Source organism: Maniola jurtina, chromosome 25 (genome assembly GCF_905333055.1).
Source record: "Maniola jurtina chromosome 25, ilManJurt1.1, whole genome shotgun sequence".
Lineage (NCBI taxonomy): Eukaryota > Metazoa > Arthropoda > Insecta > Lepidoptera > Nymphalidae > Maniola > Maniola jurtina.
The window spans coordinates 5216024-5232464 of NC_060053.1; the positions used below are offsets into that span (position 1 = coordinate 5216024).

The 16441-nt window shown below is 37.9% G+C and overlaps 2 protein-coding genes across 10 annotated transcripts in view; one reads left to right on the plus strand and one right to left on the minus strand.

Annotated features, from left to right (window-relative positions):
- LOC123877978 overlaps positions 1-6361 on the minus strand; it is a 26471-nt gene extending 20110 nt beyond the window's left edge. For all 5 annotated transcript variants that reach the window (XM_045924926.1, XM_045924925.1, XM_045924924.1 and 2 more), the window contains exons 1-8: positions 6197-6361; positions 5899-6111; positions 5465-5698; positions 3785-3907; positions 3222-3326; positions 1983-2096; positions 1370-1486; positions 51-501 (exon numbers count right to left, since the gene is read on the minus strand). In XM_045924926.1, coding sequence (XP_045780882.1) covers positions 51-501; positions 1370-1486; positions 1983-2096; positions 3222-3326; positions 3785-3907; positions 5465-5698; positions 5899-6111; positions 6197-6229 — 1390 coding nt within the window. In that variant the 5' untranslated portion in view covers positions 6230-6361. The remainder of the gene's footprint in view (positions 1-50; positions 502-1369; positions 1487-1982; positions 2097-3221; positions 3327-3784; positions 3908-5464; positions 5699-5898; positions 6112-6196) is intronic.
- On the plus strand, positions 2293-16370 carry LOC123877988 (lysophosphatidylserine lipase ABHD12). Of its 5 annotated transcripts, none has more exons than XM_045924952.1 (11): positions 7023-7087; positions 7165-7309; positions 7831-7949; positions 9453-9566; positions 10836-10976; positions 11815-11907; positions 12777-12914; positions 13880-14034; positions 14899-15066; positions 15520-15647; positions 16172-16370. In XM_045924952.1, the coding sequence occupies exons 2-11, from the start codon at positions 7269-7271 to the stop codon at positions 16194-16196; spliced, it is 1122 nt and encodes a 373-aa protein (XP_045780908.1). In that variant the 5' UTR covers positions 7023-7087; positions 7165-7268; the 3' UTR covers positions 16197-16370. The 5 variants fall into 5 exon arrangements, with proteins under 5 accessions (XP_045780910.1, XP_045780907.1, XP_045780908.1 ...); XM_045924953.1 differs by having other exon boundaries at positions 7039-7056; XM_045924954.1 differs by lacking the exons at positions 15520-15647; positions 16172-16370 and adding exons at positions 2293-2307; positions 15175-15499 and having other exon boundaries at positions 7012-7309.
- Positions 16371-16441: the final 71 nt, after the last annotated feature.

The following is a 16441-nucleotide window of genomic DNA, read 5'->3' on the forward strand; positions in this document are numbered from 1 at the left end:
CCTTGAGAGATGAGAGAGAGAGAGAAACAAAAAAAAAAATGCGGCAATACCTTGAATATGACGGCCAGATGGAGAAATTCTCCTCTCTGTTGCAATCATGCGTCCCGGCGAAACTCTACGGTTATCCGGATAAACTGGCCGTCCGTGAGGCGAAACTCTACGTCCGGGCGATCGTCTATCCACGTAAACTTGTCTTTCTGGTGAAATTCTTCGTCCTGGTGAAACTCTCCTCCCTGGTGAAACTCTCCTCCCTGGTGAAATTCGCCCCGAATGCGGAATCTGTATGCCAGAAGGCGGTGCCCTATCTGGCGACATGTCCCTTCGGTACCCCCTTTCTTGCCTTCTTGGGGAGAATTCATGGGGTTTATCATAGCCTTTGAATGGATCAGGCTTTGAGAGGTCTTCGATTGGCTTTATTGGCGCGATCGGTGCATACTTTCTGTCTTCATAGGGTTTCTTTTCATATGGTGGTATTGGCTTCTCAAATGGTTTTGGTTGGTGCTGTGGACAAAAGTATTATGTGGGTGCAACAGTCATCATCATGATCAATTCATCGCCGGCTCATGGGTCTCCTCTCAGAATGGGAAGCGTTTAGGCCATAATCTACCACACTAGCTCAGTGCATTTTGGCCTTCATACTACTTCATACTTATAAAAACCAGCCAAGTGAGAGTCAGACTCGCGCACCAAGTTCGTATTTCGCACGATAAATTAAAAACTACTAGCTGATACCCGCGACTTCGTTCGCGTGAATGTAGGTTCTTTGATTTTCCGGGATAAAAAGTAGCCTATGTGCTAATCCAGGCTAAAATCTATCTCTATTCTAAATTTCAGCCCAATCCGTCCAGTAGTTTTTGCGTGAAGGAGTAACAAACATACACACACACACACACACATACAATTTTTCTCCTTTATAATATTAGTGTGATAGTGTGATTATACATAAAAATTAATAAAAATCTGTTTTAGAATGTACAGGTAAAGCCCTTTCATATGATACCCCAGTTGATATAGTTATCCTACTTTAAAAATTAAAACAATTTTTTTTTGTGATGTAACCACAAATTATCGGTTTTTAGAATTTTTCCTTTACTTGTGCTAAAAGACCTATCATCTGGCTGTACTGCGTCGGCCCCTGGAAGTTGTCCTTCATTATCGGAGGAGACCCGTGCTTAGTAGTGAGTCGGCGATGGATTGATTTTTTTTTATTTTTTATTATTATTTACATTAAAAATATACAGAGAGTTTTTGTTACAGTCAGCGCCACAAAAACCACATTTGGTTTTACCGGGCACTGAGTTTATTAATTATAGCTATACAATAAAAATAAAATGATGATGATGATGATCTTTGTAAGCTGTGTGTTTACCTGCGAGGCCCAGACTGATGGCTGAGCTGGTTGCTGATAGGCCGCCGGGGCCGGCCCGTGGCCAGGGATCTGGCTGTACTGCGTCGGCCCTTGGAAGTTATCCTTCATTATTGTTATCTATAAGGGAAACAAATACATACTAATAATATTAATGCGAACGTGCAAAGCTGTGATAGCCTAGTGGTTAGGACGTCAGTCTCCTAATCGGAGGTTGAGGGTTCAAATCCGGGCACACACCTCTAATGAGGCACAACTTTTTTTTCTGCTATAATGGTAAAGGAAATTTCATGAGGAACTTTCATTTTCTACATAACTGCTATGTTATGCTAAATCACATCAAATATATGTTACAAAACTCCGACAGGAGTTAAGAATTTTAAAATTTCTAAATTTGTGGTGGTCTGGTGGGCGACTTTGGCCGTGGCTAGTTACCACCCTACCGGCAAAGCCATGCCGCCAAGCGATTTAACGTTCCGGTACGATGCTGAGTAGAAACCAAAGGGTCCATCTTAGACTGCGTCATCACTTACCATCAGGTGAGATTGCTGTCAAGGACTGACTTGAATCTGAATAAAAAAAATATGAAAAATCGGGGCTGAATATGAATACATACCGGTTTGGTGGGCATATCATAGTTCTGCTGTGGCGGGTAGCGGCCGCCTTGTGTGGGTCTGGCGCCCACTTCTGGACCTTCGCGCACTGCACTTGAAGGTATATTCCGCGGGGTCTAAAGGGATCAAATCAAAATTTTATTTTTTCATTTAGAATAGAATAGATTTTTATTCAAGTAGACTTTTACAAGTCTATTCTATTCTGTTCTGTAGGACAAAAATCATCTGTGTAGATTTAGGTTTGTACAATCCCTTGTGAACTCCGATTTACCGGAATAAATAGATAAATAATCATTTATTGTTCAAAAAACATAGGTATAAGTATATGTATTTTGTTCATATTCAAATGTAACATTATAACATTTAACTAATTATTAAGGTATATATAAAAACCAACTGCCCCTAAGCTAGGTACAGACCTGTGTTATAGGCAACAGTGCTCTTAAATAAACATATCATTTTATACAAGTGATAGGAAATCTGCAAGTAATAAGAAGTAGCCTATGTCACTCTCGAGGTCTTAAACTATATCCATGCAAAAATAAGGCCAATATGTTGCTCTGTTGCGGCGCGATTAAAGAACAAACCGACAAACAAACACATTTTCGCATTTATAATTTAAGGATAGATGTGACGCTCCCTTACATCTATCACACTAATATTATAAAGCCGAAAGTTTGTATATGTGTGTGTGTGTGTGTGTGTATGTTTGTTACTCCTTCACGCAAAAACTACCAGACGGATTTGGCTGAAATTTGGAATGGAGATAGATAATATCCTGGATTAGCACATAGGCTACTTTTTATCCCGGAAAATCAAAGTTTCCACGGGATTTCGGAAAATCTAAATCCACGCGGGCGAAGCCGCAGGCATCGGCTAGTTTTCAATAAATAATAATCAATCTATCTGTAATCAGTAGATAAGTTACTTAGCAAGATTATTATTTGACAAAAAGACCATACAATTTTTGGAAAATAACAACATTGCTAAGTAACTTATCTACAGATTACAGGTAGATTGAACATTAAGAATGAACGTTAGTGAGTGGCGTTTTGACTTTTGAGCAGATTTGACAAGTAAGCACCATCCCTCAGAAATACTCAACAGACAAACCTGATACCTAAATAGCTTTGGCCCAACCCAGAATCAAACCCAGGACCTCCTCATCAGTGCAACCAGTAGACCTTGCCATGAACACGCTAACCACTCGATCATTAAACCAGTTGGATATAAGTACCTACCGGTTTGTCAGCCATGTCATAGCTCTGCTGTGGAGGATAGCGGCCCCCTTGTGTTGGCCTGGAGGTCGGTTCAGGCAATGCACTTGATGGCATATTCCTTTGAGGCTGCAGAAAGAAAAAGTACAGTCAAAGGCCGTAAGTCATTTAGCACCTTAATGATCATATTCGCGTGGCAAGGTTATGCACATGCGTTAGGTGTGTGGCGTGTTTATTGAAAAAGGTCATAAGTGCAACAGGTTTTTGATGCAATAGTCTCGGGGAATTGCTACTCGAATTCTGAGGCTGACCGTACTGAAATATTAAACTGTTTTGGTGGATTAAATGATGGAAGACGGCGTTGTAGGTGACGTCTTTATTCTGTGGAGCCTTAAGATCAACTCTTATGGACTAACATTAATAATTATAATGAAATCTTACATGCTATTGTTTTAATAATATTTCTTAATCTAACCTAAATAATTTTGTATCACCTTTTGTTCAAATTCAACTCGTAAGCAACCTACATATAGAACTTCCACAAAGTAACACCTGCTTCTATAGAACATTAACTTAATAATACTCACTCCCAAATTGATCAGGTTGCTCTTTTGCGAGTAGTTCTGGCCATAGCTCTGGTTCTGCTGTACTCTGTGGCCAGGTTGCATCCCTTCTCGCTGCTCGTATTGAGGCTTGACTGGCAGGTTCACCTGATGATAAGTAATCATCACTTCCATATACTTATACTAATATTAAAAATGTGAAAGTGTGTCTGTCTGATTTATCATGCAAAATGTCAGAAAAAATGTGTGAGTACGGAACCCTCGGTAGGCGAGTCTGACTGGTACTTGGTCAGTTTTTTTGAAATAAAATAATAGCCTATATCACACGGGCCTAATGTAACTTTCTATTGGTGAAAAGAATTTTCAAAATCGGTTCAGTAAATCCAAAGATCCCCAACAAACAAACTTACAAACTTTACTTTTTTTTTTTTTATTTATTTATTATTACACCAACAACTTCCATCCCCTATTAGAATAATTAGAATAAAAAAAAAAAAAAAACAACTTCCATACAAATAAGACAAAAAAAATAATTTACAAAATAACTTCAGTATGGTTGTCAATTACAGGTGTATACTTTATAATAAAACTAATCTAACACTAACCTAAAGTACAAATTCTTAATATATTATACTTCTATATAATATAAGTATACTTTAAGAACTTAGAGTGAATAAATGAATCTTGAATCTTGAATAGATCAATCAATCAATTTATTGCAATTAATTATTACAGTGGACCCCTCGTAATCCGGCACCCCCTGTAATCCGACAAGTATATTTTATTATTGAACTAGCTTATGCCTGCGACTTCGTTCGGGTGGATGTAGGTTTTTAAAAAAAATTCCAGGATAAAAACAGGGTATAATCTCAGCCCAATCCGTTCAGTAATTTTTGCGTGAAGGAGTAACAAACAAACACACACATACACACAAACTTTCCCCTTTATAATATTAGTGTGATTAGTGTGAAGTGTGATGTGATGTGATTTACTTTTGACATACATAGTGAAGTACCTATGATTTGTACTTCAGAGTAGGTAGGTATGTATAACATATAGAATCTTATCGTTGGATCTTTAATTTGTGGGATTACAAGGTACCCTTTTATAAAAAACGCTGGACTATACTGCCGTCCTAACAAAGAGTGCAATAAGTCAAGTTTTTGGGCAAATTGACTTAAGACCATATCCGTAATCACGAAAATGAGCTCTATATTTTCGCCTTAGACGTCTTTTTTGTATCTTCAGTAGTTTCGGTTCTGTTGGTTATCAAAACTGCAATATACTGCAATAATATTACGATTTGTAAGTAGCTAATCATAACCGCGAATATCTCGAAAGTAGTCGAAACCTAGTTATTGCTCTCTTTGTTAGGGTAATCAGGAAAATGAGCTCTATATTTTCGCCTTAGACGTCTTTTTTGTATCTTCAGTAGTTTCGGTTCTGTTGGTTATCAAAACTGAAATATGTAATATTACGATTTGTAAGTAGCTAATCATAACCGCAAATATCTTGAAAGTAGTCGAAACCTAGTTATTGCTCTCTTCGTTAGGACGGCAGTATAGGGGTTCTTACGCAGTACCCTAAAATCTGACAAATTTGATAGTCCGACACTGCCCCGCAAAACGTTTGTTGGTTTACCAGGGGTCCACTGTATTCAGATATAAAAATGTAACTAATAACAAAGTTAAATTAATTACTTACATTTTGTCCAAAACTTGGTTGTTGCTGCTGGTAGTTATAAGTGTTCTGAGCTGGTGGCTGTGTGGGCTGATGGGCTTGCCACTGGTTGCTAGACTGGTTGGCCCATGCAGTTTCACGAGTCGGTTCAACCTGTCTACTTCTATCTGGCATTTGGTTTGGTTGGTGGTAGTCATTCCTTTGCTGGTAGTTATCTTGTATGTCACTGTAGGCATTTTGTTGAGGGGTGTTCACTTGCTACAAAATAATTAACAAATGAGGAAACTGGTCAAGTGCAAAAGTCCTAAAATTTCCTACTACTGTTTTGAGGTTTTCTATCCTGCAGTCAAATTGAAAAGCAAATTCTTTCACTTCTCCTTTGAAGGGATTATAGCTTAGTATTTACCTACATAACTAGAATAAGTTTGTAAGTACTTGATAATTTAAAAATTACTTACGGATGATTTTGCAACTGGAACAAGCCGTAAGGCGTATCCAGATAATCGATAACCGTCCAAACACTTTATCAAATGAGCACCTTCGCTATCATCCGCCAAGCCAACACGCACTTTCTTAGCACCGTCTGCACCGTCGTTCACCAAGGAATCCAAAATAAAATCTGTTATGTTACATTTCTGCTTTATCAACACCTTCAAATCCGAATACTTCGTCTGTAAGTGAAACAAAATTTAAAACTAATAGTAATGCGTAACCCTAACAAAATTGTAACCCTGATTTTGTAGAGTTCGAACTTACAGGTGGTGGTAATCCGTGTATTGTGATCATCATTTTGATAGCTTTTTTTTTTATATAACTTTCATTTAAAATTAGTTTTTGGAGTCATTCGATTTCCTCATCTCATAGAAATAAAAATACAAAATTACAAAATTAATAAACGCTTTCTTTGCAAAGGAAATTGAACATCACAGATGACAGATATTCTTTTTTTTTTCTCTCGTCTGGCTCTACAAAGATTAGCCACTGTCAAGTTTGTAGTTATTTGTAAGTTTGTAACAAGTTAGTTAAACTATACAAGTATGGACCCTGTTTGTGCCGGCGCTCGCCGACATACGCACGGCACCCCCTTATAGAGCGCTTTCCAGTCAGTTTTAATAAAAAAAAAAAACATTCCAAAAAGGCAGAGCACGCCCGCCAGCCAACACCAACACAGACGAAGTCCCCACAGATATTCTACTCGTACTCTATGATAGCATAGCAAATGTCAAAGTCAAATATAGGCTATAATGGGTTAAGGTTTTTAAAGATCCCGTGGGAACTCTTTGGTTTTCCGGGATAAAAAAAATCTCTTGCATGTTGGATATTCGATATTGGTTTATCGATACATGCAACTCTAGTCATCACCTGTGGTCATCACTCCGCATGTGTATTATCTATGCTCAGAATTAATGCTCCGAATTAATGATCTCCGAATTAATGTCCATGTCAAATGACGTCTGTCAAGTCCTTTAGGTAATTGGTCTGGGCTGTCAAGTCCACAGACTTTGAGTTGAGTTGAGTCAAGTTACGTCAAGTTACAAAGAGAATATAATCACTACGTTCTATCAAGTTAGTTAAGTCCAGTGGTTTTTATAGAATGGTTTCAGTGCTATTATAATGTAATTTATTTAATTACTTATAATTTTCTGTGTAGTTAATAATAATTAGTTTTCGCAACTAGTACCCACAGAGTACATTGAGTACTTAATAAGTTTTTGATTTTATAGGTGCCGTAGTTTTACTTAGTTTTCTTTAACTTTAGATAGTTTAAACATTATTAAACCCACAAAACTAAAGATTTGTGCCTTATAGTGTTTAAAAATAAAGAAAAATGAAAGTATTCCTCCTACTAGTGCCCCTGTATATTGTTGCGTAAGTATTAATCATTTATCATCATCCTAGACTCAATAATATAGTTAGAATATCATGTCTTATTTCTCTATAATCCTCTATTTAAAAATCAGAACTTAGGATTTAGTCAAAGCAGTAACTCTTACTTTTGAACTACTTTTTGAATAGATACTTAGCATGTTGGTTATAAAAGTCATGACTTATTTAAATATTCCTTACCTTTCACTCAATTAACCAAGCTGAAAATGACCTAAAGACTACCCGTCTAAGTTTGTTCTCTTACTTCCAAATGGTTGATTTCCAAATGAGCATGAAATCTTAAGGTGCTGTGATGACTTAAGTTTCCTTCCCTGTCACACATTCTAACATTTTCATTGAATGTGAAAGACTCACTACACTTTCAACAAATTTGACTTAGTCAACTCCTAAACAAAAAAATTACCCTGGATTAACACATAGGCCCAAGTGTTATTTTTCTACGATGGTACAGAACCCTTCACGTGCAAGTCTGACTCGAACTTGACCAGTTTTTTTTTTTGCAGGGCCCTAGTGCTGGGTGCATCTATCACAGCAGGGATTTTTGTAGTGCACGTAGTTATAGCACCACTATTGTTCAAATATTCCAAAACATTCCGGAGAAACCTCATTTTTCTTAATATAGGTAAGTTTTTGAAAAGTCTTGTGATACACACACCACAAAAAGGCTTTATTTAAAAGACTAGATAATACCCGCGGTTTTGTCTGCATCGATTTAGGTTTTGGAAAATCCTGTGAAAACTTTTTGATTTTCCAGTATAAAAATGAATGAATAAATGAAAACTATCCCAAACATATTAAATTTTTCTGTTAAGCTGAATTAACATTACTAAATTAATGGCTCTAAATTAGTTTCACGACATTAATTTCATTATCAATTGCATGTGTAAACGTCTTATTTCGTAATTCATGCATTATGAAATTAATGAAAATATTAATTTCGTAATGTAAATTCCGCTTTAAGAAATTCTCAGTACTAACTGACTGAAGTTGGCGTTGTGTCCTGTTGATTCCTGATCCATCGGGTTATGAGAGTGAGGGAATAGAGAATCATCAGCTGTATTTTCGCAAACACTTGTGCACTATATTAAATATCCCTCGCAGTTGCCTAATCTCTATGGAGATTAGGTCTAGATCTAGATGCAAGCTATCTCTGTACCTTGTGTCAAAATTTGTTAAATGGGTGACCCATGAAAACTAGCAGACAGACAGACCGATAATATAATTAGTATGGATTTAAGGAAGATGAGATCATAAAATTATGTTTTTGATATAGAAAAAATTTAAAACTTCTGGTTTAAATGATTAAACCTTGGCGTCTGGTTAGTTTTGACCTTTGAGACTGTTTTTAATCATTATCAACAAGAAACAAGTTATCTATTTCCTAATATGTCTATTAGTATATAGGATTGGTTTATATTCATATTTCCTAATATTATAAATGGGAATGTATGTATGTCTGTCTGTTACACTTTCACAGCCCATTTGTTCAACCAATTTTGATTAAATTTGGGTATCCCGGGGAAGGTCATGGGCTATATTTTTATCCCAGAAAATTCAAGATTTCCCGGACTTCGTCTGCGATGGCGTTTGCTGGCGCGCGTGCTGTGCTTGTTTGGAGTGTTTTTTTTGTTAAGAGTGGCTGGTTTTTGTGTTAGTTGGTGTTTTTTGGTGGTGGAACTGACTGGGAAGCGCTCTAAAGGGGCGCCGCGCGTATGTCGGCAGGCGCCGGCGCAGACGGAGTCCATACTTGTATAAATTCAATAACTTGAAAATATCACAAACTTGACATTGGCTAATCAGAGTAAAGCCAGATTAAAGAAAAAAAAAAAGATTTCCCACAGAAATCGGAGGACCTTTATTCACGCGCGGGTGAAGTCGCGGGAATTATCTAGTTACGTATTTATATCTTTGGTTTTGTGGTGGGATGGTTCATGTTTCTAGGTCAGCGGGAAGTACTCGTAGGTAGGTAGGTAGATTTTGATTGATTCCCTAAATAGGTCTTGTCAGACAGTCAACAACAGGCTTAGCGGTCAGAGAGTCGGGCCCGAACTCTGTAGACACAGGTTCGAATCCTGCTGGTTCTGCAATTTTTATATGTATTAAAAAAAAATTGTTTTTGTTTCAGCAAAATGGCCTCTAAACGTAGACTACGACGACCCCTCAGCCAGCGGTATCGAGGGTGGGAGAAACTTCAACATCGAATACCATTCCAAGGTCGACAATTGCAAGATAAAAATTGGTAAGTTATCGCATACGACGCGCGGGTGCGGAGGCGATGGCGGCCGCGGTTGACTTTTACACTTGCTGGGCTTGCTTCCTTAGGTTACGTTGAAACTGAAATAATAACTCAAAATTTAAAAAACCCCTGACGCAAAAACCACTATGAGAAAACTCGAAAAGAGCTGATAACTTTCAAACGGCTGAACCGACTTTCTTCGATTATAGCTAAGAACATTCTCGATTAAGCCACCTTTCAAACAAAAAAAAAAAAAAAAAAAAATTGGTTCATTCGTTTAGGAGTTACGATGCCACAGACAGATACACAGATACTCAGATACACACGTCAAACTTATAACACCCCTCTTTTTGGGTCGGGGGTTAAAGATAAGTCCTTACTACTTAGCCATCACACTTCACATTATCACACTAATATTATAAAGGGCAAAGTTTGTATGTGTGTGTGTGTTTGTGTGTATGTTTGTAACTCCTTCACGCAAAAACTATTGGACGGATTGGGCTGAAATTTAGAATGGAGATAGATTATACCCTGGATTAGCACATAGGCTAATTTTTATCCCGGAAAATCAAAGAGTTCCCACGGGAATTTTGAAAAACCTACATCCACGCGAACGAAGTCGCGGGTATCAGCTAGTCATATTATATTTTGTGACCGCACCCGCGTGTTGACGTGAACAAGTACTTATTTGCTATCGCGAGGTGATAATGATCATAATTACATTGTTTTCGCAACATACTTTGTCACTGCAACGTTTTGGGACACCTATCTAAAATCCCGTGATAGCCTAGTGGTAAGACGTGACGAGAATTTTTTGCGCAACGGATCAGCCTGGCTGTCCAGCGCGGATATGCTGCCGGTATTCTTGGCACCATTCCATGCGAGCATGATTTGTATAATAATTAGATGAAGCCAGCTCTAAGTTTTATTGTAATACTAGTTTACACCCGCGACTTCGTCCGCGTGGCTGTAGGTTTTTCAAAATCCCGTGGGAATTCTATGATTTTCCGGGATAAAAAGTAGCTGATAGATAATAATATCCTGGATTAGCAATAATCCAGGATATTATTATCTATCATCATGGATTAGCAATAATCCAGGATATTATTATCTATCTCCATTTCACATTTCAGCCAAATCCGTTCAGTAGTTTTTGCGTGAAAGAGTAACAAACATACACACATCCATACACACAAGCTTTCGCCTTTATAATATTAAAGTGAAGTGTGATTTTTAATTAAAAAAAAAGATTGATTTTGACTTCATTATCAGGTGTATGGCACATTCTGCCAAAGAGTTTGTATGAGAAGCATAAAGGCAGCTTCGAACCAAATGTGGATAAAGAGAATCTGAGTGCAACCCTGGACGCAGAGCTACTTAACTCTAAGCTACCCATCATGATCTATTGTCATGGTAAGATTTTATACATGGCATAATATTGTATATCAAATGTTTGAAAGAGCAACCGCCGAGTTTCTTGCTGGTTCTTCTCGGTAGGAAAGGCATTCCTAACGAGTGGTAGTGTCTAAGTAGTGGTTTTTTTTTTTTAATATCATAAAGTGCTGAGGACAGTACGTTACTAACATTACAATCTAGCATACGAATAGCGCTAATAAGCAATATTATATTAACCTAAACTTATAAAAGTACTTATATCTAAGAATCGGTCCATTAACTTATCTTAGTTTACAGTTAGTTTTCATTGAAAGACACTTTGTTCTTGTGTTCTTTGAAAGTAGTGGTAACGATAAAAAAAATCGTTAGGAAATTTGCTTATCTCAGAGTTCTCCATAATGTTCTCAAATTCGTGTGAAGTCTGCCAATCGGCACTTGGCCAGCGTGGTAGTGGTAAAAGGTAGCCTATGTCACTCTCCAGGTCTTTAACCATGTAATATAACAAGTGTAAATTAAAAATTTATAAGACCCCCGACAAGTGCAGGTTACAGTAACTAGAAAATAGCTCATAACTTTCAAACGGCTGAACCGATTTTCTTGGATTATAGCTAAGAACACTCTCGATCAAGCCACCTTTCAAACAAAATAAAACTAAATTAAAATCGGTTCATTCGTTTAGGAGCTACGATGCCACAGACAGATACACAGATACACACGTCAAACTTATAACAGCACTCTTTTTGGGTCGGAGGTTAAAAATCACGTCGATCCGTAGCTCCGTTGCAGCGTGATTGAAGAACAAACAACAAACCAACAAACACGCTTTCGCATTTATAATATGGGTAGTGATTTTCAGGTAATTCAAACACTCGTGCAGCGGCGCATCGGGTGGTGTTGTACAAGTTTTTCCAAAAAATGGATTTCCACACAATCGCCTTTGACTATAGAGGTAACTTTGCTTTCTTTACTTTATAGAAATAGATATCATCATCATCAACCGATAGACGTCCACTGCTTCGAGCCTCGATAGCTCAACGGTTGAGAAGTGGACTGAATTCCGAAAGGTCGGCGGTTCAAACCCCACCCGTTGCACTATTGTCGAACCCACTCCTGGCACAAGCTTTACGCTTAATTGGAGGGGAAAGGGGAGTATAGTCATGATTATCATGGCTAATATTCTTTATTAATAACAAAAACCGGCCAAGTGCGAGTCAAACTCGCGCACTGAGGGTTCCGTACTCGGGTATTTTTTCCAACATTTTGCATAACCACAAATTCGCGCTTTTCAGATTTATTCCTGTATTTGTTCTATAAGACCTACCTACCTGCCAAATTTCATGATTCTAGGTCAATGGGAAGTATCCTATAGGTTTTTTGACAGACACGATGGACAAACAGACAGACAACAAAGTGATAGGGATACAACAAAGAGTAAGGGTTCCGTTTTTCCTTTTGAGGCACGGAACCCAAAAAAATGTTGATAATGATGATGTCAAAGTCAAATCCAAATCATTTATTCAAATTGGGTACTATTGTACGTTCTGTCGATTGCTGAGTTTGCAATACAATGATGTAGTGGTGATAATTAATTACATAAGCTACGAGGGTTCCAAGCGCGCCCAGGTCTGAGAAGAATGCATTATTTGTTGTTTTAGCGACAATAGAAATACACATTTTGTCAAAATTTCAACTCTTTAGGCTTCACGAGATAAAGTCCGCTGACAGACAGACGGACGTACAGCGGAGGCTTAGTAATAAGGTCCCGTTGGCACCCTTAAGGTACGGAACCCTGAAAATGATGATGTCTTATGATCCCAGGATACGCTGACTCAACCAACGTGTTGCCAACGGAAGACGGCGTGGTGGAGGATTCCTTGATAGTATATGACTGGTTAAATACCATCATAAGCAAAGCAGATACTAAACCACCGGTTTTTGTATGGGGACATTCCTTAGGTATGATATTTTTATTTATTTACTAGACTAGCGACCCGCCACGGCTTCGCGCGGGTGCTATGTAAATACTAATGTGGTGTCAGTATGAGTATATATACTATGTAATATTATAATGAGGTAAAGTTTGTCAGTTTGTTTATAGGAAGTAATCTTTTTATTTATTTATTTACATACAAGTTAGCCCTTGACTGTAATCTCACGTGGTGTTAAGTGATGATGCAGTCTAAGATGGAAGCGGGCTAACCTGGAATGGCTATAGCAATTTTTATTTAACCCTTTGGTTTCTACACGGCATCGTACCGGAACGCTATATCACTTGCCGACACGGCTTTCGACTTGGTATCTCTGGAACTACTGAACCGATTTTGAAAATTCTTTCACCAGTACACAGCTACATTATTCTTGAGTGACATAGGCTATATTTTATTTTAAAAAAAATTAGAGATACCTACGATAATTCTAATAAGCTAGCCGTACAAATTCGGGGCGGGTCGCTGGTTTGGTATATTTCATCAAAAGAATAAGACAGCATTTTCGATGAAAGCTCTCAGTCGGCTTGGTTTCTCCTGATATCATGAACAATTATCGTCATATTTCAGAAAATGAACACAACACAATATTAAATTATACGTGTGTATAAACCTTCCTCTTGAATCACTCTAAAGCCGCATTAAAATACTTGTCAATTAATTTTAAGTAGGTAATCTCATGTGGCCTTAAGTTTAACTTAGATTTATTATAATAATTATGTTGTATAACGCTGTTGATTACAATTGAAAAAAAAAAAATAATAAAAAAAAAATCGGTACCTAATGGGGGTCTTCAGACCTCGCACTTACCAGTGGGAGGTCGCCATTCTAGCACCTTGGGACCCCAACGCCTATCAGTTTTTCGAACTACGTGGCTTCACGCTTATAAGACCTTCGAACCATTTGAAATATCAGAACCTTTGAATTTTTCCCCAGGTACAGGCATTTCGTCGCATCTTTTAGGCAACCTACAAAGGTTGTCAAGGGATATTCTAGGACGTTCGGACCCCCTGCCTTTACCTAAAGGCCTGATATTGGAGGCCCCCTTCAACAATCTGGCAGACGAGGTCAAATACCATCCACTAGCTAAGGTAGGGGTTAAATAGAAGATTTTAAAAATATTTCAGGGTTCTATACGTCAAAAGGAAAAAAGGAACCCTTATAGGATCACTTCCTTGTCTGTAAATCTATTGTGTCTGTCAAGAAAAGGGAATCAAAACATATATAGAGTTCTTCGTGTTGACCTAGAATTATAAAATTTGGCAGGTAGGTACATTTTATAGCACAAGTATAAAAGGAAAAATCCGAAAAACGCGAATTTGTAATTACACAAAAAAAAAATGTTTTCATGAACAAATAAATTTTTTTCAATTTTCAAAATAAGGTAACTATACCGAGTAGGGTATCATATGAAAGGGCTTTACCTGTACATTCTAAAACAAATTTGTATTTATTTTTATGCATAGTAAATTTTGATCTATCGAGCAAAATGACGATTTAATATCGAGTACGGAACCCTCGGTGCGCGAGTCTGTTTCGTACTTGGCTGGTTTTTTAGGATTACTAAAGAGAAAAAGATGAAGATACCTTTTTTAGTTTGGAGAAAACAATCAGAAAGCTATGATAGCCTAGTGGTTAATAGGTCCGCCTCCTAATCGGAGATCGGGGGTTCGATCCCGGGCACGCACCACTAACTTTTCATTTATGTGCGTTTTAAGCAATTAAATATCACTTGCTTTAACGGTGAAGGAAAACATCGTGAGGAAAACTGTATGCCTGAGAGTTATCCATGTTCTCATGTGTCTTCCAATCTGCATTGGGCCAGCGTGGCAGACTATGGCCTAAACCCTTCTCATTCTGAGAGGAGACCCGTACTCAGTAGTGGGGCGGAAATGGGTTGATCATGAATCAGAATCGAGGCCATTGTATTGAAAATCTTATCATTTTGTCCTTAGTTGGTGCGATGGCTGCCTTACTTCGAGAATTCCTTCGTGTCTCCATTCCTCTCAGCTCCGGAGCATGAGTTTAAATCGGATTTGCATTTAACTCAAATCCCGGATCTGCCAATTTTGATACTGCATTCGCGGGATGACGTCATAGTTCCGCATTATGTTGGGAAAAAGGTGTGTGTGTTCGAGACGATAGTGAAATATACATGATCAGATTCTATAATAAACGAATTCTCCTATAGCTCCAACTTTTCTCACTAGTGTCATAATGTGATACTACAGTTGCACGAGGCGATACTGCAGTCTAGGCAAGACGGGCATGTACCAGTCACGATGCATTCCAACCCCAGCAGTGTTCATGATAAGATTCTATTACAACAAAGAAATTCGCTTCTAGTTATAGCTTTATAGTGACCAACTTTTCTCACTAGTATTATAACGTGATACTACAGTTCCACGAGGCGATACTGCAGTCTAGGCAAGACGGGCATGCGCCGGTCACGCTGGATTCCTACCCCAAGCAGTGTTCATGATAAGATTCTATTACAACAAACAAATTCGCTTCTAGTTATAGCTGTATAATGACCAACTTTTCTCACTAGTAGGTATTATAATGTGATATTACAGTTGTACGAGGCGATAGTGCAGTCCCGGCAGGCCGGGCACGCGCCGGTCACGCTGCATTCCTACCCCAAGCAGGAAGGGTTGGGGCACAAAGACATTGCTAAGGCTCAGGATCTACCGCAAGTTATCGGGTAAGAGACCGTCATCACTATCAACTGACACTTGGACCCTTGACAAGACCGGCAGAGTTAACTAGAGTGTTCCTATATGGGTTCTTTTTTTCCTTTTGAGGTACGGAACTCTAAAAAACCATTTAATTCAGCAAAACAATTTATTGTAATCAATGATTTTACGGCAGATCAATGATTTTGAACCACTGGCAATTCCTTGAACCGATTTCGATATAATAATGTCAATATTAGAGCCGTGATTAATCTGGTGGTCGGGGCACGCAAATCTAACTTTGTGGAGTTATGTGCGTTTTAAGCAATTGAATGTTACTTTCTTTAACGTTGAAGGAAAACATCGTAAAGAAACCTGCATGTCTGAGAGTTCTTCATAATGTTAGGTGTGTAAAGTCTGCCAATCTGCACTGGGCCACCATAGTTGACTATGGTGTCTATGCCAAACCCTTCTCATTCTGAGAGGAGACCCATGCTCAGTAGTGGACCAGATCGTAGTCTCAATAATAATAATTAGATTAATTTTGTTTCAGTGAATTCGTGAAGAGCCATCGATAGATAGATATAGTCGAAGAGACAACAGAAGAAGTTAGTTCGCTAGTTCACAACCAATACGCTTAAGCCTGCAAAGCTCTCTGCACGTACTTACAATGCATTTTATTTATTTAATTTATTTATTAATAATTTAATTATTAATTTGGGTTACTGTTGAAATAAAGTATTTTGTATGAATCACAAGATTTTTATTTTAAGTTTTTAGATACAAGTTAGCCCTTGACTGCAATAATAATAATAATAGTTTA

What these genes read in the sequence shown, in the direction of transcription:
- LOC123877988 (XM_045924951.1), top strand. Translation starts at nt 7,269, where the DNA reads ATGAAAGTATTCCTCCTACTAGTGCCCCTGTATATTGTTGC. An exon ending in CCTCATTTTTCTTAATATAG is followed by an intron (nt 7,950 to 9,452) that starts GTAAGTTTTTGA and finishes TTTTTGTTTCAG; the next exon opens with CAAAATGGCCTCTAAACGTA. An exon ending in AATCGCCTTTGACTATAGAG is followed by an intron (nt 11,908 to 12,776) that starts GTAACTTTGCTT and finishes TTATGATCCCAG; the next exon opens with GATACGCTGACTCAACCAAC.